This window comes from Anomalospiza imberbis, chromosome 23 (assembly GCF_031753505.1).
Source record: "Anomalospiza imberbis isolate Cuckoo-Finch-1a 21T00152 chromosome 23, ASM3175350v1, whole genome shotgun sequence".
NCBI lineage: Eukaryota > Metazoa > Chordata > Aves > Passeriformes > Viduidae > Anomalospiza > Anomalospiza imberbis.
In genome coordinates this window covers 2,878,909-2,903,664 of record NC_089703.1, presented here as the reverse complement: position 1 = coordinate 2,903,664, position 24,756 = coordinate 2,878,909, and the positions used below count along the sequence as shown (strand labels likewise).

The 24,756-nt window shown below is 49.3% G+C and overlaps 1 protein-coding gene across 3 annotated transcripts; it reads right to left on the bottom strand.

Annotated features, from left to right (window-relative positions):
* Positions 1 to 937: 937 nt before the first annotated feature.
* On the bottom strand, positions 938 to 24,066 carry DISP3 (dispatched RND transporter family member 3). Of its 3 annotated transcripts, none has more exons than XM_068171721.1 (21): positions 23,828 to 24,066; positions 17,334 to 18,270; positions 15,964 to 16,183; positions 14,370 to 14,506; positions 13,808 to 13,942; positions 13,419 to 13,579; positions 12,221 to 12,360; positions 11,397 to 11,542; positions 9,785 to 9,946; positions 9,234 to 9,395; positions 8,650 to 8,772; positions 7,908 to 8,044; positions 7,218 to 7,399; positions 6,640 to 6,770; positions 6,367 to 6,542; positions 5,531 to 5,657; positions 4,571 to 4,716; positions 4,064 to 4,223; positions 3,569 to 3,682; positions 2,400 to 2,566; positions 938 to 1,376 (listed from the first exon to the last, which is right to left on the bottom strand). In XM_068171721.1, exons 2-21 carry the CDS (start codon positions 18,259 to 18,261, stop codon positions 1,014 to 1,016), a joined length of 4,017 nt encoding a protein of 1,338 aa, XP_068027822.1. In that variant the 5' UTR covers positions 18,262 to 18,270; positions 23,828 to 24,066; the 3' UTR covers positions 938 to 1,013. The 3 variants fall into 3 exon arrangements, 2 of the variants coding, with proteins under 2 accessions (XP_068027822.1, XP_068027823.1); XM_068171722.1 differs by having other exon boundaries at positions 6,367 to 6,539; XR_010993531.1 differs by lacking the exon at positions 938 to 1,376 and having other exon boundaries at positions 2,531 to 2,566; positions 3,569 to 3,782; positions 23,828 to 24,065.
* Between the last annotated feature and the right edge of the window lie 690 nt (positions 24,067 to 24,756).

The window sequence follows — 24,756 nt, the reverse complement described above, 5'->3', positions numbered from 1 at the left end:
TGCTGTGCATACCACCAGGTATGGGCTCTGCCTGGCCCCAGGGGTTACCTTGTCCTCAGGCTAAGAGCTGACTGCTATGACCAAAGAGCTCTGCAGGGACCTCAGGGCTCTCTTTTCTCTCCACCAGCAAGAGCAGAGGCAGTGACTGGTGAAGTGACATGGGGGGCTGGGCATTGAAACTGCCTTGACCTCACTACTGAGATGAGGGAGAGGAGGGCAGGCTGCTGAGGGCACCATCTGATTCCTGATGGCTGTTCACAGACACATGAGATCCCAGTACAAAGTGCACTGTCCCTCCACAAGGAAGGGGAATGCCTTGTGTCCCAACACCCTCTCTGAAGCATGAAAGCAGGTCCACTGCAGGTGGTGCCGTGCAACAGCTCTAGTTTGGATCCCAAAGGGACACTCTTAAGAGCTCCTGTGCAGCAAGTTCACTGCTGGTCTGGCTTGGGTACAGGGCCTGGCAAAGGGATCCAGACAATGCTGTTCCCCAGGCCTGTCCAACAGCTCACTGCTGTTCTTGAAGGCTCAAGTAACGAGGCACAGGCTTGGTGTGCGAGTAGGACATCACCTAAGAGTCATCATTGCAATTCTGACCCTGGACAAGTGGAGGGGAAAGATTTTTGAAAGGATCAGATAGCCTTCCCAAATTCTCCCGTTTTAGCCTTGTGGCTCCAGAAAGCCCTGTTTGTTAAAATTAAATTAAAGGAACAAGAAAAGAAAAAAAGAAAGCAGAACGAAAACTGAGAGAAGGAAACCTCCTCCTCTCCTGTTCACGGGCTGAGCTATTCCCTGGGCAGCCCTCACTTTCCATCATCCATCCACCACTACCTAAAATAAATACAAGTTTAGAGCAAAACTCATTAGAAAATAAAGTGCATCTGGAATTGAAAAACTTCATGAAAAAAGGGACTTTTTTTCCTCTTCTTTTTCTTACAAAAAATATTCTTTCAAAAGAAAAGAAAAAAAGAAACGGAGCAAGAGGACAGACCATGTGGCTCTTGGCCTGGGGTCTACAGGGCTGTCCCATTGGGGAGGGGGATCTTGAATCCGCTCTTCAGCAGGGCAAGGCAGATGCAGAGGCCCAGCAGGCCAGCCAGGAGCACCCCCAGCACGGCCTTGAGGCAGGAAGTCCTGCTGCGGGTGAAGGTGCCGGGCCCCATGGTGCTCAGCAGGGCTGTGCTCACAGTTAACGTGTACAGGATGGAGACCCCCGTGTTGAGGGCCACGATCTTCCCAAACTTGGCGAAGGGGGCGATGATGCAGAAGAACAGCGGGACGGTGGCGATCAAGGTGGTGATGGCGCTCGAGACGATTGCCACACCCACGTGCCGGACTGCTTCCATCGTCCTCCACTGTCGGCATGCCGTGGGGTCCTGGTGGAAGGGACGGCAGTGTTAGTGTAACAGGCACATGGGGCTACACTGGTTTTTTAGGTTTTGAGAGGGTGGCTCCGCTGATATAATCCCGGTCCAGGACAAAGAGGCTGCTTGAGTGCAGCTCAGACATTTCTATGGGCATGCTGTGCCAAGAGCCATAGGGTTAGAACCCAGCAGAGGCAAAGGCTGCTGGATTTCGTGCCTCCTTTCCACCACATCAGACTGATTGTTGGGCCTACACCACACAGGCACTGCATGCAGACACTACACCTGGCATCAGAGATCCCAGGCTTTTGTAGTCTCCATCTTCCCAATGAGACAAAAGATGTGGATATTCTCAGTTCAGTCAGAGAGAAAAAGAGAAAGATTTCTGCCAGACTAAGCCTGGGAAAAAGTCCGAGAGGAATGTAAACAATCTATTATCTTGCTTTCCATTCATATTGTTTATAGATGTGTTCTGCCACACTGACCTAAGTCCAGTGTGCCAATCAGGTGAAATGTTTTTACTTTAAGACAATTAGAATTAATGTTCACGATGTTCTCGATAAAATAGAGATGTACTTTTGAATAAACACTCATTTGTCTTCTGAAATCATATGAGCCATTCCGCCCGTCCCTGGCTCAACAGCATCAGAAAGATCTGGTTAACAAGGCCAGAGGTGAGCTGGCGGTCGGTCCAGCAAAGCAATTTTCAGAGGTTACAGAATTAGTGTAGAGCTGTTTCAGCACAGACTGTCTTCACTTGGACATGAAAACAGGTTGCTTTGGACACAGCTGAGGCCAGCAAGAAAGGGACAACCATGTGGGTTGGAAACCCTCATCTGAGTTTACCGTACTCAGGTACACAAGCTCACAGTCTGGAGCAGTCAGCTGGATGAGCAGCAAATACAGTACACCAGGGATGCTCTGAGAGTGCCAGAACACATCCCCCCTTGCCTATCACGCGTCCTACATCACAGCTGAGTGGCACGGAGGACACAAGAGGAATGAATGCAAGGCTGTAGGAAGAACAGAGCTCACCTCTGCCTGGTGGAGTGGCAGGTTCTCCCCTGCCAGCAGGTAGCCCTCCACCAAGTGCACGCAGTAATCAACAGAGGAGCCAACGAGGATGGAGAGGGAAATGGCTTCCACAGCTCCCATTTCCCAGCCAGACCAGTACATGATGGTCACCACAAGGCAGACAACCCCTGTGTGAGAAAGGTGTTGTTAGGCAAATGTAAAGGACTCTGGGACTGCTGCACAAGCTCACTGATACAAATCAATCCCTGGGGAGTTTGGGATCATATCCCATAGGTGTGTGCGCCACCCAGTCTGAATCTGGTACACAGTCCCCCTGCCACAGAGACAAACACTTCCCTCGCCTTCCCTTAGCACAGGGACCATTTTGTAAGGTGACCAGACCTGCTGGGCCTAGTGGAACACCTAGCTAAATATCAGGCAAACTGACAGACTGATGCCAGTCTAGACCAACTCTTGCTAAATGAATCCAAGCCCAGACAAGTGTCCATGTGTGCACACAAGGACCACGGGGAAGTGAGCCTGTTGTTTTGCTTGCAGCAGTTACACAGAGGCTGAGCACACTTTTTTGAAGGCAAAGAGTACTGTTAGTTTGTGAGTCATATGTGGGAGACAATGTGGTTTCAAAATGTTAGATTTGATTTTTAAACTAAGAGGTTTAGCAACACATTTAGATCACAATATTATCAAATCACCAGCCCAGGAGAGTAAACTATTTACAATTTTGCTTCAAATACTAAAACATTGCTAAAATACTTGGCTTTTAACATCTTCCAGTGCTTGGAAACAGCAGCCATGGTACAGGTTCTTGGAAAGCAGTGCAATTGTTATTCAGAGCTTGTGGGACTTAATCACATTATTATACATAACAGGTAGGGATGACATTTGTGTAGCTAAAACCCTTATTTAAACAAGTAGAAGGGATTGTATAGATAAAACACACTAGGAATTAGACACACAAATCTACTTTCCCAGTGAGGTTCCTGTGCATTTTTTGAGAGTTTCTTCTGTTCACTTAGCCAGTCTGGTCTCTAGGACTGGCTCCTGGAAAGCCAGAAGAGTTTACACAGAAAATGAGCAATTCAGTTCAAATCACCAGATAATCAGCAGTGCCACAATCCATCAATTTCAGGAAAAGTGAAAGCCTGACACATTGGAATTGGTGGTTTTACCTAAGATGCTGAGCAGCACTGGCAGCAGGAGGAGGATGTGTGTGGTGAACACTGCCACAGCAGCCACACAGATGACCAGCGAGAGGACAAGACCATACAGGGCACTCTGCACTCCTGGAAGGAAACAGCCAGCTGATATGAATCCTGGAAGGTGACAGCTGCGATGAGAAAGGCACCATGTTCCTGCTGGCAACAAGGCAGGCAGGGACTCACACTGGGGAAGACAGGAGGGGGAGAATGAAAGTGGAAAGAAGGTGATTGGTTTCCTGAATCTCACATCAGCAGGGCTGAGTCCCTTCCCTTACCTACTTCCTTGGGCTTTGCCTAATTTTGACAACACACATTGCTTAGGGCAGGAACAAGCTTTAGGAGTTTGCAGAGCAATGGCAAGGGACTGCAGATATTACCCATGCCCACCATATGGGATGGAGTGTGCTGTGAAGATGTATCAGAGAGCATGGGTTCCCCAGGGAGAGAAACATGGCAGTCACTTGCCTATAATCTCCATGAAAATCTGCTTCCAGTGCTCACAGGTCTGGAAACCATGCCGGAGAGCAGAGCCCTCTGGGAAGAGCTGGAGTTGCTGCTGCAGGAATGTCTCCCATTTCAGATAGTCAGCATATGTCTGGAAGGACGATTTCCCCTTGTAGGTTGTCTGTAACAAGACAAACACATCGCTCATGTCCTGCTCTTTGGGCAGGGTATGCATGGCAGGGGAAAGGGCAGAACAACCTAGCTCAAGTGGCAGCACCAGGCAGAACTGGCAGTGGCATTTGGGCAAATCTGCCACCAGCTTTTTGCCTGAGCTAGCTGTGGTGTAAGCAGCCCTTTCTAACTTGTGACTGAGTGCAAGCAGCTGTCTGCAACAAATGCTAATAAACATTAAATTATGTCTGCAAATGGAAGTGGCCAGTGCAGAAAGAGCAGAGCTAAACCCCCAGAAGTCACAAGATGAAACTGTCACCAGAATGACAGTGTTACCAGGTGATGCCATGTGCTCACCGATTCAAATGCCATGGAGATCCACTGCACCTTCCCATCCTTCACCCCCACTGCCCCATGTGAGAGCTGTCCAGGCAGCAGGTTTGGCTCAGGGATGTTCTTGCACTCCGGGTGCAACATCTGCAGAAAGGAGGAGATGCTATAACCTGGGGAGAAAGAAAGAGCAAGAGATGGAGGGCAGAACAGGGAAAGGAAGCACATTGGAGCAAAGAGATGAAAAAAACCCAACCAACAACCCAAAATGAGAGCCCCAAGAGAATCACAGGACCCATTTGTCCACAGCTGCTTCCCCTTGCCATTCTGGTTTGCCAAAACCCTTGAGGTCTCAGCATCACAGCTCTCAGCTGCTGTAGCTTGAAAGGACACTCTCTGTCATCAGCATGGGACAGGACAGTGCCACTGCTGTTTGTCCCCAGCTGTCAGGAAGCAGCAAAAAGAGCAAGTCTGCCTGGCCTGGCAAGGGATTTGCTCCAGGCATGAAACTGGCTTTTAGCCTGAAGCCAATATACACTTCCTGGGCTCAGCTCCACAAGCTTGTGACCTCTGAAGTTGGGAGAGATGGTCACTGGTCAGGTATGCAAAGCCACAGAGACAGTGAGTAGCCTCACTGCAATGAGATTAGGTGTGAGTTCATTGTTATTCAGGAGCTTCTAAGAGGATATTTACTGAATCAAAAGATTGTATCTCAAGCAGTACCCATGACTAGAAAGAACAAATGCAATTCCGATCTTATCTTTCTGGATTAAATTCCAAAGAATATACCCGGTGTCTTTGGCATTAAAGAGACCATCTTTCTTTCTTTCTGTCCCAAAAAGCACAACCAATGACATGTTCTAGAAGGGTCAAGCTGCCTTGGGAAGAAAAGGAGACAGCAAGAGCAGTCACCCTTTCTGGTTTGCTGTTGAGGACCCCAGCTCAAGCAAGCACAGGTAGGGCTGCAGAGGAGTTAGTCTAACCTACCCGAGGGCAGGCACTGAGCCCCTCCGGGCTTCACCAGCTCAGAGTTGCTGGCAATGGCTTTGCAGAGGCGGCACAGGTTGCCAATCTCTTTGAAGAGGTCAAAGCTGTCATCGTAGATAACACTGCCCTTTCACAAGGAGACACAATGACAAGAGCACCACACGTGAGACATACACACAGCAACTGGCACTCCAGCTTCCTGCCTGCTCCACTGCCTGCGTTTCTCACTGCCCCTTCGGAGGAAACAGGCAAATGCTGATTCTGCACAGTACCCCCAAATCACAGAGCAGGAAGAACAGCAGAAAGCTGAAGCGCAGCAGCCAAGCTAAGCATAATTTTTCTAGGGAAAGACTGTCATGTGTCAAAGTATGAGATCTCACAGATAAGTTGTTTCTAGAAAAGTCACATTTAATGAGTTTCCTTGGAGTAATTGATTTTTATTTTTTGTTTATACTTCATAACAAGTTATATATTATAGAAAAATAGCAGTTCCCTCAGTCCTGAATGTGTAGTGAGATTTTATACCACGCTCAAGATGGGTTTGTTTCAAAAATCTTCAAGAAAGCCATGTTTAGACTCAAAATTAGAAGGTTATATATTGCACTCAGAGGGATTTTCTGAAAAGTCTGAAGTGTTTTTTCAGTAAAGACTTCCTGATCTCCATTATTTTGTCAATTTGCTAAAACAGAACCGTACTGGCTCATCACAATGCTACAACCCCTGCCCTTCCATCTGTCCAGACCGCTGGACCACCCTGGGCTGTGGGTATTAACTAAACACCATCCAGAGAGCCTGCCCCTCGCTTGCCAGCCCCGAGCACGCCAGACCATGTGTACCATGTCTCCGATGACGTGGTTGTCCTGGCGCCTCGTGCGATTTACGCCTCTGATTCCGAACACCACAAACACCATGGCTCCCGTGTCCACCAGTGGCCGCACCGCTGGCTTCCCGCAGCCTGTGTTCATGCATGGGTTGAATCCAGATGTGGCTGACAGCTTTGCTTTGGGTGCTGCTGTCAAATACAGAATGAAGGTTGGTTGTATTAGATGGCAAAAAAAGGTCTGATTCTCTGGATCTTGGCATGTTTGAACAGGGTCTCATCAGCTCACCTTTTTCACTGGGAACGTACAGGATGCCTTTGGTGGGTCCGTCTGGGCTGGAGCTGAGCAGACAGCCCGGAGGTGCCACGCACACTCGGCCATGGTAAGGGGGCTTGTGTGACTGAGCAAAATACAGTTTCCTGTGCAGCAAAGAAAGTTTGTTATGGGGGACAGAGGTAGAGAAGATGAAGCGTCCGAAGAATTACATGGAAACTGACATTCTCAGGGACAGAAGCAACGGGAAAGGTGAACATCTGCAGGCCTGTATCCCTAGCCATTGTAGATTCTGTGCTGCCCATTCAGCCCAAGAGTTCAGGCGAGTAAGGGCAAGAACCAGATCAGCAACATCTTTTTGCCACTCAAAGAAGCCCCCCAGTCACAGTCTCTCAAGCCTTTTGCATGTTAATGATGCTACGGGCCGGCAAAGTGACTGCAGAGATGGGGCATATATGCAGCAAAGCAAATTCTAGAGCCATGGATGTCACTGATGGAGGGCAGGACTAGCACTGGCCATTAGGCATCTCACATCAGCCTCTCAGCTCTGCTGTTTCTGTTGCCTTGTCCCGAGGGGGCTTTGGGAAGGTTACCGTGTTCGCTGCTGCTCCTTGGAGGCCACGTAGAAACTGAAATCGAACTTCCAGCCCTTCTTGGTGTCACAGGACAAGGTGGTCATCATCCACTTCCTGGGGCTCATCTGCTTAAGCAGCCCTACTGTGGACACACAAGCTGTCAGCTTCCTGGTGAAGTTACCGAAAGGCACTCTATACACCTAAGCAATGGATTAATGAAAACAGACACTTAACTCCACAGGGTTGCAGCCTGTTGCACATTAGCATCACACTCTCCCTTCCTCCCTGAGCACTGGCACAGCCACACAGAATGAGCACTGCAGGCACAGTCAGCCCCCAGCCTGCCCCTTCCCAGCGATGGCCAGTGTGTGACGAGCCCCTTAATACCCTCATTCCCAGTGGCCTAGGCTGAATGGTGGCTGCTCTGCCCAGGGTGAGGGACATCTGCCCTAGTGTCACCCACAGTTTTGCTCCCATCACCAACAGTCACCTCACAACAGCAACAGGTGAAGTCTTGTGGCACTCCAAGGCATCATCTTGGATGATGCCAAGCACAATGCCTTCTGTGTTAACTACCCTACTGCAGTGCTCTGAAAATGTCACCCAAAGCTGCATAGGACCCCATGGAGAGACAGGAGGAGGCTCTTGTGCTCACCTGCTGAGCGCTGCCCTCTTGCTAGAGGGGTCCAACATCCTGGACTGACTTACCTGGAATGAAGGCACCTCCCCATCTCCTGGTGACACCATCTGCCATGGCGCAGGGACACTGGCATTGAGTGAGAATCTGTAGATGGCTGGTCTTCCCTTGCTCCTGGACTTGGAGATATACACAGTCCCCTGGAGCCCTGAAGAAAACAGAGGGTATGAGGTTTGGTGGTACTTCTCAACCAGCAAATCCTACAGATTTCAGCCAGAGCAAAGGAGGGTTCTTATGGTCTGCTGTCTGCTCAGAGACACCAGGCACAGCCTCTGCCTTCTGGCAGCACAGCACATCTTTCAAAGGCTATCACAAGTACATCCTGAGCTGCAGTAATTCCTGATGGCTTATTGATTCATGTCATCTCGAGACCTGGCCCAATAACTCTTCTATCCTCAACATCCCCTGCAAACTGAATTTACTCTCCTTGTGACCTGCCAGCAAGGCTGTGAATAGGACTGGGATGTGAAAGCTTGGAGTTCCTAACCCTGTACTCAGATCAGAGGGATATGACACGAGACAATACTGCCACCAGGGTTACAGGACCATGTCCTAGAGAGCAGTAGGTATTCAGGGAAAGGGAGAGTCTAAAGATGCCCCATACATCCAGCACCAACCTAGGGCTCAGTGGGGCAGGCTCTGAAGAGAATTATTCCCCATCAGCTATTCAGAGAGCGTATGGTTTAGTTTGAACCCCAGTGGATCCTTGGGCCCTGGCTGCAAATGTGGCCAGAGTCATCATGCCTCACTCACCTTGCTGCCCTGCATCACTCATGCTGCCTTTGCCTCCCCAAGGTGAACCTGAGCCCCTCTTCTTTTTTTCCAAGGAAGTTCGGATGTTGCTCTGCAAACTGTGGGGCTTTTCCTGAAACAAACCTGTCCCACAAGGTTAGTCAGGGAGGAAAGAGTGAATGGCATGAGAAAAGATGTACCAGGCCTGTGCACAGGCTGCTCACAGACAGACACAGACACCTCTGCTGCTGAACACCAAACCCTGAGCAGGCAACACAGTGCCACAGTCTCTCTGCTGGGCACTGACACGAGACCAGCACTTATGAGTAAAAATAGTCAGTTTTCATGGTCTGTGAAGGGATTGCTCCGGAAGAAATACACAGGCAGTTCATGGCTAAAGCAGGAAATACTTTTCTAAATACTCCACTCCTACAGGCAACTCAACCATCCTATTCCCAACATGCGCCTCCTTTCCACAGGGTCCATCCAATGTCCAATGAGATATTTGAACATTGTAGGTGTCTGCCTCACATTTCAGCTCCTCCAGTCCAGGGCTTAGGCCAGGATGGATTGCCCCACCATGGTTTGGGAACCAGTGTTCTCACCTGAGCAGGTAATGCAGGAGATACCTTCAGCACTCAGGTTGTATTTCAGATCCAGTAGAACCTGGATGTTTGTGTCTGGCCGGAACAAGACTGGAGCACGGCTAGCTGGATGGAGGCGGCTAGCAAAGAATATGGACAGGAGCAAAACAAGGAGAAAGAGCCCTGCAAGGAGAAACCTGGGTAAGCGTGGGACCCTACATGCACTTCACACTTCAGACATGCTCAGAGAGCAGGCATGTGGTAGAAAGATGGTATTTTCAGCTGGAAAAAGAACAGCCACTAAAGCACACTGGGAACTGGGCCTTCCTGTAATAAGCCCCATGCCAGGGAAAAAATTCCATCAGGAATTGCCACTTTAGATCTGAGTGAGAAGAAAGGGATGGAAAAGTCCCTTAGGGACTGACTGTTCAGGGAGCATTCTCGCCCTGTGTCAGAAGATATTTACCATGTCTCTTTCCCCAGCTCTTTTAACTCATAGTCAAGGCTTGGAGACAGATTGAAATAGCAAACCCTCTAAAATCCATGTAGATGCAACCCGCCTCCTTGCTTACCCACAATCACCCATCTGCTCTTCACTGCAGACCACAGCACCCAGTGTTCCAGCAGCTCTTGCAGATGAGTTATCAAGTGACCCTGGTTGCTCTTCTCTGCAGAGAGCTGCAGATTTTCTGGCATCACAGACACCAAGGGGACATCCCCCATTTCCAGGGAGACTAGAATAGAGAGAAATCAAAAGTAGTCTCAGTGTCATGAGTGTCTCAGAGCTCTCTGCTCTCCTTTATCAAATCTTCTGCAAGGTGCTGTACAACTCACTCAAGCTAAAGAGGTGAAGTAAGACCCTGGCAGAGGCAGTGACTCCAGGATGTTTTAAGAAGCATCTTTGTCAAGTCACTGCCAAGCAACAGCTACACATGTAAATCCATAGCTCAGTCCAAATCTATGCTTCAGGCTATTCCTTGCTCTACCAAACCCCACAAACACTGTCCATAAGGTCACAAGGACGCTGCATGCTTTTTGGGCCAAGCAGAATTTGTCCCCACTAAATATGTCTTACTGCTAATTATACACAGCTGACCTCTTCCTGACTGAAGCCTGGCTCCTCCCTGATTCTCTCATCTCCAGATCACAGATGCCAAGGGAAATGCCCCCTTCTCTATGCATGAGAAGTGGGCACTTGCTGTAGAGGGATGAAGCATGCCTGGCACATTGTACAGCCAACCAACAAACCACGCTTGGTTAGCCACTGGAACAAGCTGCTTTGCTTCTTCGCAGTTCCCTCATGCCCAGGGGCCCTGGAGGAAAACATTCTGCTGTTTGCAGGGAAGAGAGGGATTATTTCCATACATCACCATTGCATGTGGCTCTGGCATACTAAGGAGAACTCTTGCAGCACAGAGCCAGAGCTTCTCTGCCTGCCTGTCAAAGGCATCTCAGAGCCTGCTCTGCAGCAAGGGCTCTGCACATGCCACGGAATTGATTCAGTTATCTCCAGTTCCAGTTGCTTGTAGGCCTGAAAGTTACTCACTGCCCTGACCACTGCTGTTGTGGGGTTTAAGACATGCCAGCAAGTTTTAAAAGCCAAGTACAAGAGAGCACGACCCTGTAAGCACCTTTTTCTTGGGATCGGGACTGGAAGGATTATCTCCTGCTAACAACAGATAGGGAATTTCTGGGTTTTTTTCTAGACTGCTTATGTGAGTTCAGGCAAGTCACTGCTCTCTTCATACCATGATGAAGGAGCTGCTCTAGGGGGCTGATGCTGGAGAACAACAGTGTTCTTTCTCCTGCTTCCCAAATACACTGCTCCAAATAGCAGGGAAGAGGGGAAAACTTTACTCCATGGTGAGCTGTCCCACTGTTATGGATTAGATGTTTCATGGCTAATTCCCTGTCACAATCACTGATTCCAGATAGAAAGCAGACCACAGTGGACCCCAGAGAATTAGCAAACAGTTAAGAAAGCATGCATTGACACCCACTGAAGATCCCAAAGCAAACTTACAAACAATATTGAGTCCTGACTCCTACAACTTCCCCTGATGACACCATCTCCAGCTTACAATTCAGGGAACTGAGGCAAGGACCAGTGTCAGGGGTAGGGAGAACTGCAGGATGAAGAGGGCAGTGTGATCCCCCTAAAGGCACCAAACAGCAGACACATACCAGGCTCCTCCTCCACGCTGAGCAGTGGGATGTCATCATCAAGGTAGGGAAGGGTCTCTCTGCCTGCTCTGGAAGTGGCCGCTGAGGCAATAAAGAGATCTTCAGCCAGGTGCAAGGCACTCTTTTTGGTGCACTTCTGACTGCAGCTGGATTGAAGCAGGAAAGGAGACAAAGAGTTTTAAGCCACCTACCCTGTGAAGAGTTACCAGTGGGCTCCAAGGAGCACAGGAACAACCTGCTCCAATTGCTTGGAAAGACAACAGGAACTGCCAGGAGCAAATTCCATTGCTAAGTGCTGAGAGGGCAATGGCTGGGCTGGATACACAGAGCAGGGCTGAGCTGTGGACACTGGGTGCTGAGTGATAGGAGTTTCAGCAGTTCATCTCCCTGCTAATGAATAAAATCATTCCAGGTCACCTGCAGTGCTAAAGAGCTGGGGAAAAGGGAAAGTGCTGACTTTCAAACACAAATCTCCACGTCCTGCTTGTGCTCACAGGCAGGAGCAGTGGGGATCTGTCTGCCTTGCAGGGCTTGCATCTCCACCGCTTGAAGGTTTAGCTGTGCATTAGGTGCTCTGAGGGAACAAATGGTCCAATACTCCATGGGATTCAACCTAGAGGATTGACTGAGAGAGAATGAGACTGGGACTTGGCCCTTCCATCTTGCTTGAATCTGGAACGGCAAAACTTAAATTTCCCTTCTGTCAGAGCCAAAGTCAAGCTCCCTGAGGGGAATGAGGATAAACTGAGATGACAGGAAAGGCATTTGAAAACCTCCTTGACTGCAAATTCCACAACTTCCCACCCATAGGCTCCAGGGCTCACCTGGCTTGGCAGGAGCTCTCTAATGGGGACACATAAAGGGTCCATATTCCAAGAGCAGCTGGCATGGTGAAGAGCACAGCTACCCAGCAGCAGGACACAATCAGCGACATGAAGAGTCCAAAGTCATGCACAGCTGGAATCTACATGAAGAGAGAGAACATGGGATTGGGATCTGTAAAGGCTATAGCTGGCCTATAGCTACACAAATAATTTGGCCATGACAGACTCGACCAGCTTAGCTTATTAGGGAATTGAAGTAAACAAGACCCTGGACACAATACTAATAGGCTAAATTTAAGTTCAAACAAGGGGACCCCATCCAATCCCTTTGAATCAGGAATGCACCTGTATCATTGGCCAGCTAGCCAGGCAGAGTTAAGACCTTTGTCCAATCCTCTCTCAAAGCACGGGAAATTCGAGGCCCCTATAAAAGAGGGTGTGCTTCAACAAAGGTTGGCTGTTGCCACATGAACTTCGGTGTGTGAATGTCGCATTCCTGTCTCCACCATCAGCGACAGGGATCAGCTGAGGCAGGATTGCTGAAGGGATAGCAGGCAAGGAAGAGATGTCTGGAGGAACCTGAGAACAGTACACGCTGACCTCAGTCACGAAAATCAGCAAATCTGATCGGTAAAGCACTGAAACAGAGCCTGTTTGATCAGTGGCACAGCGTTACGTGGGATCGTGGGCTGGAGACAGACACAACACAAACTCTCGGAGATCCACGCGACAATAGCAACGGTTGATTATGGAAGCCTCCTTATACAGGGGGTTTAAAACTCCTGGGGTTAGACAAGTGATTGGTCTGGGTCTTAACACCACCCCAGCTCCCTGACCAGTGGTATGTCTGCATTCTAGAAGGAACATGATTGGATGAGATGTCTGAGTTCAAATCTAACCAATGATTGCTCTCTCAGGGACTTGTTTTACTTCTTCTCTAGAATGAACCAGGCTAACCAAATTGGATTTCTGTTATGGCCAGATTTACCTTGTCCAGCTATAGACCAGCTGTACTGTGACAGCACAGAAGAATTTCCCTGGATAATCCACTGCCTTACAGAAGTAAGAGACAGCCCTGTAAGAAGCAGGTCTGGCAGTCCACCGTGCTGAAGGAGAGGACAGATGGTGTTGGCAGGTTCCTGATCTATTAGGCCTGTTGGCAGAAATGGAAACCCCAAATTGCAAAGGTAGAGGGTACCTGAGAGAAGATGTTGGCAGCATATGCTGCAGCTGTGGTCAGGGAGGTGAAGAAGGTGGCTTTCCCTGCTGTCTGGATAGTGTGGATCATGCGCAGCCGCAGGTCCTTGAGGTGGGTGGCTTGGCGGTAGGTGTTGATGAAAACAAAGACATCATCAACTCCTGGAAAAAGACAGCAGAGATATTGATACTCTGCTCACAGGAGTGACACCTCTAAAAATCTGATTTCCCCCTTGACATTTGACCTACAAATATTAAACTTATAGGTAATGGAAAAAGGCCTGAGAATTCAATCTGCATTTGCCACCATCAACTTCCTCTCTCCTGCAGACAGAAGGCAGGGCAAGGCAGCACAGGTAAAGCACAGGCTTTGAGTAAAGATGAGCTTACCAATCCCCACGATGACAAAGGCAGCCACACCATTGAGTATACCCAGATACTGGATCCCAAATACGACATGGTACAGGAACAGAGCCACCAAGCAGCTTAGCCCAATGCTGGCAATGCCAAAGAATGACAGAAACACTACAGCAGAAAAGAAACATGGAAAAAATAGTATCTCTGGCCCCCTCCAGCAGAACAGACACCTCCCACCTGCCCTGTTGGGATAGTGGTTCCCATGAGTGTGTTATGACAGGGAACAGTTCAGGGCTGCAGGAGAACTGCTTACAGACTCATTCCCATGAGGCCCATGCAAAAAATTACATCAAATTTATGCCAGTGTTACCAAGATGGGCATTTGCATCTTATTCCTGACCTCCTGTGAGTCTTTCCCTCACCCTGCCCATAAATCTCTCCTCTGGAGAATCAGACTGGCTTGCCCTTCTGCATGCTGCTGTGCCACATAGCCACACTGGTGCCAGGGCATCAGAGTCTCTCCTCAGCCTTCACACAGAGAGACAGGGCACATTTGGATTTGTGTTGGAACAGGGTAGCTGTGACTCCAGCATACCTGAGCAGGAGGTGAGGATGTAGACCAAGACAGCTATGCAGCTACTGCTGATGAAGGCCAGCAACATGTCATTGTTGAAAGTCCTCCTCACTTCATAGTCAAACAAATCTGTCCCTCCATACAGCACCTGGACTTTGCTGGGGTGGGGAGATATGAAAGAAGAGGAATAGTTGAGCACAAAAGGAGAAGAGCCAGGTGATTTAAAGCACAGTATCTCCTCCACAGCCAAAGGAGGTCAATGCTCTAATAACCTGGCAGTTCTCTGAGGAAACAGAGTGGTGAGAGCAGGTTGAAAAAAGTTGCTGCTGGAGGTGAAATTCACACAGGGAAGGAGAAAAATAAAGAGCAGGTCTAATATTTTTAAAATTCCTCCACTGCATGGTGGGTCTTGGGCACTAACAGTTTCAGAGTCTTCAAAGCCAATTCCATCTGGAATACTAATCATTGCTTATCATATTAGCACTGTGGATGCAGGCAGAGGGAGAGCTCAATCAGAAACGATATGATTTACCAGGTTCTGCCTCTGGAAGCAGGCTCAGAGCAAAAATAATCCAACATAATTTAACCAGGACTACAATAATGCTGCACCACAGGAGGTTATCAGGGATCTGAGCTTTGGAACTGAGCCTTGGCCTCAATTCCCTTTTGGCTTGTCAGAATCACAATCTGCTTTCCCAGCATTCCCATTGCTGGGAATGCTCTGTGGCTGCCTGCATTCCAGCCTGCTTTTGAAGGTCAGCATTCCTTCGTTCTGGGAAGTATTAAGACTCAGGGCAGTAGAAAGCTGGAGTCTAAGAAGGTACAGAGACTGGGAAGCACAGCCTTCTGTCAACTGCCTGAGTACTGGGATGCTCTTTTAGCTCTTTTATCATCTCTCTCTCTCTCAAGCATGGAGCAAAGCTCTGTTTAACCAAGTCACACAGACCTGGTAGTGAAAAAAGCCTGCACTTCCTGAAACTTATCCTACCCTGAAACTCCCTTCCCCACCTCTCTGTACAAAAAGCAGAATTGGATCCACAGGCTGAGCAGCCTTGAGTAAAGACTCTCATCCCCCTGCATCAGACCAGCAGTGGCCAAATTCAGAGCAGGAAGGCAGTTCTGTTTGAGCTAGCGGAACTGGATTTGTAAGACAGAAGCAAAAAGATCCTATGCCAGACAAGGACTCAGTGGAAAGACAGGCAGTAGATTCAAACTTTGTCCCCTTTTCATTGTCTCTATTGGTGTCTCTGGAATGTTGCTGCATGTGGAAGTGGCAGTAAAGGGGAACATATGAGTAGTTTTCCGCCATATACTCCCCACCATCATTCACAGCTCTGTGGCTGAACTCAGTTTCAGTGGAGATGCTTTTTCATCTGGAACATTATGCCATGGCCACTACTCAAGCCTGACCAGTAGTTCAAGCTAGCATGTCAAGCCTCCTGTGCCTGGTGCCTTCCCAGTGAAGCCAAATGGAACATGGCTATCAGCGCAGAATAGGCGCTTCTGCCCTGGTGTGAACTTTAAGGCAGAGCTTTTGCCCTGAAAGGTCTATTCCATCCTGTGCCCTTCCCTGCTCTTATGCACTCCCACCTGGCCTGCCTACACACACCCTCACCTCGTGGACTGCTTGGCCAGCATGGCCACGTAGGTGATGACGAAGTTCTGGAACTTGTGGCGCTGCTCCTCCCAGCGATCCTCCACCGAGTAGTAGTTGGGCAGGGGCGCCCCGAAGAGGATCTCGCTCCGCAGCAGGGAGCTCTTCATGTTCTCAGCAGACAAGCCCTCATCCACATACCAGTAGAACTCGGGGTGGGTCATGGCCAGCTCCAGGGACCCTGCAGGAGAAAGCAGCGCCACTCTTGTTAGGTCCTGCTTGATTGTCTTGGCAAGGCACAGGATCTAGTTGGCCACGGGGAACAGGGAGTCACCCTGTCCTTCATCAGAGCAATGCTGACTGCTACTGCCTTCCAGAGAGCAAGGAGGGCCAGGGAAATCAGGATTGCAAAGACTCACATCCCACTTCTGTTCTGTGACTGCTTGTGTTGCTGCCCCCATGCATTTCCTCATCAGGGACACATCTTCCACCTGACTGACCTGAACCACAGCATCCCCAGCCAACAACATGGAAGCACAAGAACTAAACAATGCCCACAGACGAGGAGTCCTGGCTCTGCTGTGACCTGGTACTTCTGCCATCTGATGGTGTGAGGGATGCAGAGATGGAAGCACTCAGCTAGTTCTGACTAAAAGATGCTGCCTACCTATTCCAAAATCCAGTTCCCTAGAGTTCGTACCAGAAAGACCAGAAACTATGCTCTTTCCTGTTTTGTAGCAGAACTGTTACTGGAGCAGATGGACTTAATCCTTTGCTTGTTCCCTGCATGGCTCCTGGACACCTACCCTCTGCAGCCTGACTTGGGAGACAGATGGAGGGTACATCCCACAGCCACATCACACCCACACATTCCTCATGAGTCACCTCTTTGTCACCACCCAGAGCCTCTGATCTACTAGAGGTGCACAGTACAGGGTACAGAGCTGGGAGGAGGAGGCAGGGCCTTTTTCCTCCTCTCCTTACAGGAACCTTTCCAGCTGGTGACTCACAAGCTGCCAGAGCAACCCATGGACCTCTTTAATCTGCTCTGTAGTGCAGGGAAGCTCATCCCTATTTGTCTTTTCAAGCCCCTGACATTGCTCTCGTGAACCACAGCCATCTACAGGGGACAAGGATCAGTAGAAGACATCTGCACCATGCAGGACACCCCCTCTCACTTGTCTGTAGGAGTCTGTGTCAACTATGACTGGAGTTGCAGGGTTAAAAAGGGGCCCTGGGGCAAAAAAGACAATTCCTCAAGGCACAGCCCAGCAGCATCTTCCTCTCCATACAAGGCAGTCACTCCTCTTAGCTGCACACCACTGACTGCCTGAACCTGAGGAGAGGCATTCCTTGAGCATGCCAGCCCTTGCCCATGGCCCTCAGCTCACCTTGGATGTCAGCAAGGTCTTGTCCCATGCCATCATAGTAAATCTTCCCTCCTCTCTCAGTGGGGAAGAAGTAGGTCATGAGGGAGCTGGGAGGGGAGCAGTAGGAGTAAGAACCCAGGGGCAGGTCCTTCAAGACCTCATGGGGCTTCCAGCAGAATTCCCGGAAGCGAGGGTGGTCCATGATCTTGCGCTCAACCTCATGGATGGTGACCAGGCGCTCAGTGGTGAAGATGTTGTTCTCAGAGTCCCCCCGAGCCAGAAAAATGAGCTCAATGCGCCAGTGAGCGTGTGTCTGCGTGTTAGCACTGACGAAAGTGCTGGAGTAGTCCCAGCGTGGGGCTCCTCTCCCGATTCGGGAAGTCTGGTTTCCTGTGCTGAGGTGGGCCTGGGGCTGCAGGGAGCTCATCCTGCCCTCTGCGGGGCTGCGCTTGATCCGCGCACTGACCCCAAGATGGGAAGCATTGAGGTGAAGCTGCTGGAGCTGCTTGAAGATAAGCCTCTGCAGGGTTTCTGAGGTAAAGTCAGCCAGGTCCCGGCGGTTCCTGCCCCATGACCCAAACTGGGATTTGAGGGCCAAGGCAAGGGCATCGAAGCGCTGCGAGGACTCGTGGTTGCGGATCTCAAAAGCGTTGTAGGAGATGTCAATATCCAGGGCAGGGTAGTGGAGGAACATGACAACAGCAAGCACAGCAGGGATGGCACAGCCCAGGAAAAGTATGAAGCCAGCACAGTATGGGTTGGTAAACACCCAGCCAACAATATTCCAGAAGCCAGACATAGGCAGTGTGACACACAGGGGCCTGACTCTGCACGGGCTTTTCCCACACAACAGAGCACCCTCTCGCCTCTTCCGGGAGCTGAAGGCAACCTCTTCATCTTCCTCCTCTAGCCAGGCATCCTGTAACAATGGGTCATCCTCCGTGTCCATGTCCAGCAGCTGCACACAGATAGAGAAGAGCAGTCAGCAAGAGCCAGCAGTGGTGTCACAGGCACAGCTGTGAATCCACAGACTCGCAGCAACAGAGCCAGGCCAGAGGCACACTCCAGTTCCCTCAGGAGGAAAGCATCGCTCCTTCCAAACCCCACAGATCTGCTACAGCCCCTGAAACAACAGCCTTGTCACGGGGTATCCCACACTCTGCCTGGCAGAGGAACCAGAGAGGAAAAGTGCAAGTGACAGTCCCAGAGCCCAGCGCTGTGGCAGAGGAAGGCTCTGCATGGCTCCAGGAGCACCAGGCAAGGAGGCTGCAGGGATTCACAGTATGTTGCTCACACTTAGCAGCATGAACGCTTAATCTGCTAACCTGGTTCTCACATCCAGGAGTGGCTCATGCCACCAGATACAAAATGCAAGGGGGCATTATCTTCCTTTCCTTAGAACTGACAATAGATTTCCCCCAGCTAGTTATAGCAGTATTCATCTTTCTCAGGAAGTGTGCATGTGTGCACACAGAGCCAGAAGCGCACACAGCCACACCTTGCACACATCAACCCCTCTGAGAACTCACTGTGACCGTGCTCTAGCTCCTGATGGGATGTCCACTGACAGTATGGGAAGGGAAAGTGCTGAACAACCTGCCTTCCTTCCACTCCTGCAGAATATTGCTAGTGGAGTGCATTTTTCCCATTCCTACAGAACAACCAGGAAGAAAAAGCAGTTACTGCTTTCACGGAATGAAGGAGGAAACCCTTCCTGATCGGCCCAGGCTTGGCCAGGAAAGAAAGGGATAATCCCTGGGAGGTGCTCTCCTAGCAGGTTTTCCCTGGTTCCCAGACTTACCCTGGTGTCTCATAGTGGCCTCCCAAGCCAGGGATCCCCAAGTGGTGGTCCCTCAGAGCAAAGCCCTGACCCTGTAAGTGTCACTCCCTTTTCTGGCTCCACGCAGCAAAGCCAGTAGCCCCTGTCACTGAATGAATGAACCAACAGGTTCCGTTTGTTACCTGACCCTGGGAGTTGAAAACAATTTACACACAGGCCAGAAAAAACGTACGAGCTTTGCTCCTAACCAGTGTTTCTATTTTATCAGGCCTTATATCAGCAGGAAGATAGATTGCCTGTGCCTCTTAACTCTATGTCCTCAGAAGGCCTAGGAGCTGCGTGGACTTGGACCAAGAGGAAAAGCAACGGGACAAAAATGCTCCCTGGCAGAGGAGAACTGGTGCAAAGCAGCAAGGATCACAGCAACCCCTCTGGCTCTGGCCAGTTTGAGCAATGCCAGTGGTTTTGCTCACAGAGAGCTCATGGGATCCACAGCAGCTCCCATGGGATTCAGTCTGGTGTGGACAGCATCTGTGCATGTCTGGGCAGAGTGTTCCCCTCATCAGAGAACCTGTGGAGAACAGGGAACCTCCAAGCTCCAGCGCACATCAAGGAAAGCAAGGAATGTTCTTCAGGGCCTTGAATCTGCAACTGATCTTGTCTCAAAACATCCCACCCTTCCTGTCAGTGTGAGAGCAGCAGCTTTCCCAGGCCCTCACCCTGGTTAGGCTCCTACAGTGGCTCACCCACCTCAAGCTAGACCCTGGAGACTGTGCAGGAGGGCAGATTTGAGCCTCCTGCTCTGCCACTCAGTACAAAAACAGACAGGTACCACAGCCTGCAGATGGCCACAGTGCCTCTCCTGCCAGACCTTCAACCCTCAGCAGGCTGAGAAACAGGGTGAAGAGAGGACAGTGCACAAAACTCTTCTGTGTTGTTGCCCCCTTCTCATGAAGGACTGAGACAAAAGAGGAAAACAAAGTGGGAGTTGGAGGAGGGGGTGTGCATCTTCAATCCTCTGGAAATAACCTAGCTGGTTTTAGACTCCATTGAGATTTCTTTAATATTCAGGATGCATCATCCTAAACAACCAAGGAGTGCTTGAGAGCTTCCCTGAATACACATGTATCACGGTGTGAGCCCTTGGCACTGGGGCAAAGCCAAGAGCTTAGAAATGGTGCTGTCCAGGACAGGCACTGGACTGCAGGCACTACTCAGCTTCGTGGGAACACACACCTACCCTACTCTTGTGTTGTTTGCTTACAGAGTCTTATCTGTGTCATGACAGGGAGGAGGCTTTCCCAAGTCTCCGAATCTGCAAATTAATCCTCTCCTGGAGGATTCTTACCACAGTCCTGCCTTGTCTCTCACACTCTACACTCCCAAACGCAGCCATAAGCCCAAGATGACAAAATATGTGTCCAAATCCTGCTGGCATACCAGCACCCCCAAACACAGCACCTTGTCAGCCCCAGCTCACATGTCACCCCACACTGCTCACCTTTGCCAGGCATCCTCAGACCCCCTTGGCTGGTGTGTGACCCCCATCCATCACTCAGCTGCCAGGGACTGTTACCCTTCAGCCTCTAAGGGACAGCCAAGCTGGAGCTCCAGTTCACATTAGTGTAGATGGATGCTGCAGGAACTCAGGGGTAAACCTCACTCATCCCACTTGGGCAGGTTGGTGTGTACCTGCAGTTACCTCCCCTCCACCCCTGACTTTTCTCCCACTGGCCTGGGCTCTCCTTCAACAGAATGGAGTTACTGTGAGATCTGAAAAAGGATATGTATTCTCTCTTTAGAAAGAGAGGTAAAGAGCCATAATAATTTCCCATTTTATTGAGTTACTGAGGAGAAGGAGGGAAAAGATTCTTATCCTGAGATAGAAGAGCCTGCGTGTGACAAGAAAGGGAAATGAGAGAATGCAACATAATAATAAGGCAGCAGAAAAGGGATCACACAATCTTCTTAACCAAGAGCTAAATCCTCAACTCAAGGATGGGATCAGTTCTAGGGCATCTCCCTCTGACTTGTCCATCAGTTGTCATGGTCTGGACTGCAAACCCCAGTTTGTAACACATGGGCACCTATAATGTGTGGTGACCAACACGTGTTACACTCCAGCTGCAGACTGACACAAATTCTGGCACTGGTGTGAACTCCAGCACAGAAATTTCTGGAGAAGCCCTTGTATGCACTCACATGAGAAGTGAGTCAGGGAAAGATAAAGGGACAGAGGCAAGGGCAGGGTGGGGGGCACCTGGACTGTCCCCAGCACTGCCAGCCTCCCTGTGCACGCAGGGTACGCACATGCCTGCACCCACAGCTCTGAACCCCCTTCAGGAGAGCTGGTTCAGCTCCAAAGCCAGACACGGCACACTTAGCATTGCCCTTGGGACTCATCTGGCTTTGCCACCTTCCCCAGATCCTGCCTGGGTCAGCATGAAAGCCTACCCAACCCAAAACATGGCAAATTGAATTGGAGGTGGAGATAAACCCTCAAATCATCCAGAAGGGGATTGAAATGCATTTTTTCTGCTTGAATTTTACTTGGGGGCTGGCCTGTTTTCCCTCCAGCACTTCTCATGCTATCCAGAGACTCTCAGCACTGAATCATGGCCCAATTACTTTTTCAGCTCCAGGATATCCACAGAGAACTTAATCCTGCAGCCTTCATTAAAGCTCTGCCTCACTCCTGCGCAAGCTTAGCCTGCGCCAGGTTGAAAGAGGCAGAGGATTAGAGTACTCCTTGGAGCCCTGGGTCTGTTTCTTTAGAGAAGAGGCACTGATTCAGCTGGTTTGGCTAGGCATATAGATTTCCTGGGCTTCCTTCTGCTATTTTCAAAGCAAACAGACTTCCTGCAGGCAAGATCCAGCTCAAGCCCCAACAGCCCCACAGGGATTGTCATTCACTTGCACCTCAACCAGGAAAAACACCCATGCAGCTCCCACAAGACAGTTCTTTTCCAGTGACATCTAGAAGAAAGTCATTGGCAAGTTGGAGAGAAGCAGTGACAGCTGAGGAAGCTAATTACACCCGACCTGACTAATTAATGCTGACTTTCACATTAAAAAATCCTCACTAGTGTTCCATTTCAATTACCCAGTTGTTCCTTCCTACAGGAAAAAGGAAGTCTTGTGCAACACCAAGCTAGAAAGAAAAAAGAAAAGAAAGTTCAAGATGAGAAGGGAGGGAAAGACAATTTCTGTAATATAGGAGATTCTCATTGACAAAATAATCAAACTTCACACTGGTTTCTCCCATGTGCAGAGCTTTCACAGCAGAGCTAGCAGTTTTGTGCTCCTGAAATCTCCTGGAGTTTCTACCAAAGGCAGCTTTAGGCCCCTTTGATAGCTACATGAAGTTCCTATAAGAGGGAGAGAAATAGCCTTTGTGCTTCCAAATTATCCTAAGAGCATCCAAGTCCTGGCAAAAGCCACATCTCGGTGACACAGAGCTGCACACAGCTCTGGCCATGTAGAGCAACTGGAGGGGCATCATTAATGTACCACACCAAAGCAGAGCTCCACAGGGACACCAGGACACAGCACCACAGTCTTGCTCTACACTTGAATCACCGAGACTAACCCAGAAGTCTACTTTTAAAATGCAGCCAAGAAGGGCTTTCTCAGGTCCCCCTTCTCAACACAGCTATCACCGAGTGCATGGAGTCCCTTTCCCAGTGGAGGCTGCTAACATGAATTGTTAAACAAAACAATAAGGGAGAATTAGATATGATTTTCATCCAATTGGAGGTCTGACTTTCGTAAGTCTTGCACTCCTGGAAAAGTCAACCAGGCCATGGACACCTCACCCTGAATCTCCTATAATACTTCTCAAAACACTGACTTAATTCAGTCCCAGACCAGAAGCTGTGCCTGAGGATAGAACACAGAGAGAATCTGTTTCAGTGGGATACGAGCCCAGAGATGCACATGCTACTCAAAAGCACTGGTTTGATCTGCTGGCTGAGCTGGCTCCACCATTCTTAGTTAAGCACGTTCACTTTCCCAGTTGCAAGCACAGCACAACAACAAGGCTTTAATCTATTTTCTTTCTGTGTGCCTTGCATTTCCCTTTCCACTTGCTTTAAATCCTTTAGTAAGATGCAGAAAAACACTGCCAGACCCCAGGCACTTTGCAGATCAGAATGATATCAGAATGCTCCAGCAGCACAGAGCTGTTGGAATTACAGTGTAATTGTATAAATGTGTGTTTGCTGGGAAGAAAGTTCAACAAAATTATTTTAAATATATATATATATAAGCTCTACAGTCTATAATTCCAGTTACCCACAAAAAGCAAGACAATAGGCAGAGCTGTATATAGGAAAGAGGATTATCTGACCTCAAGCTTTTATGAAATCAAGCACAGGCACATGCACCCCTCATCTCCTACTGAGGTGTTTCCTTCCACCTGCTGACTGTTCCACCCCTCTTCCACCTTACAGCAACTTTTACACACTGGCTAAGATAAGAGCAGCTGGAAACAGAAGGATCAATGACCTTAAGTGATGATTTTCAATGATGTTTTCCAACCTAAATGATTCTACCATCTCTCAACCAGCTTTCAGACTGGACAAAGGCTGCTTAGAGCACTCTCAGCCTGCTATGTCGAGGATCTTCTGCATGCACCCACCTGCTGTTCCAGCCTCTGACAAACACTGATTAGATCTACTCATAATTGCATGCCAAAAACAGTGTGGGAAGATTAGCTGCAAAGTCAAGCACTCACCAGTCTGGAAATGCCAAATTCAGGCCCAATACTTCGTCCTTAATTTGTCCCTCTTTTGTAAATGCTCTGCAGTGTAGTTTTGCTTCCAAGCTCAGTGTCCAAGGCAAGGACTCTGGCTCCCACCAGTGCATGTGATGGATGATGCTCCCCAAACCCAGCAGTTATTCACTACCCTGCTCTCTCCTCATCATTCAGCGTGTGGTCTCATGCCTCATTTCCTGCATGCCGCTCATGCCTGGCTCACAGGCAGAATTATTAATTTCCTCGTGAGCTTTTTAACACTGCCTGTCACGACAGAGTCTGAGGGCTGAAGAAACAGGGCTGAACTGAATCTTCTGCAGCGTCTCAGAGAAGGAGGGGGTGGTGTAGTCTGCTTCTGACAGATGCTGGAGCTCAGGAGATGAAGGAAGAAGCAGACATTTATTTTGGGTACCTAGTTTGACACACAAGATAACAAATCTTTTTGAGGGCAAAAATGGGGGCTGTGTGCAGCAAACCACAAACTCTCATGTGTTCTGCATCTATAATCTGAGCTGTATCATCAAAGATAACCATCACTGTGCAATGTAACCTTGATGCTGGTGAGGGATATCCAACCTCCACAATGAGAGCCAAGTTCACACCACATACACTACCAAAAAGAACCCAATAAATTGCCCCAAAACACATGCTTTAAAGTACTGGAACTGGCACTTTTCAAAGACAAAGGTTGCCAAGATTTGCTGACATCAAATCATGCATGTTTGGTGCCCTGACATCCTGGGATTGCTGCAGAGGTATACCTGTGTGAGCACCTTGCTAACATGCTTGTCGCTGCCAAAGAAAATTAACTTCCTGATAAAATAATTTGCTTCTGGTTGTTGTAACTAATGATTGTAGGTGTCAGAAGCAGCGTCTTGGTTATAATCTCACAAAACATGCCTCGCAGC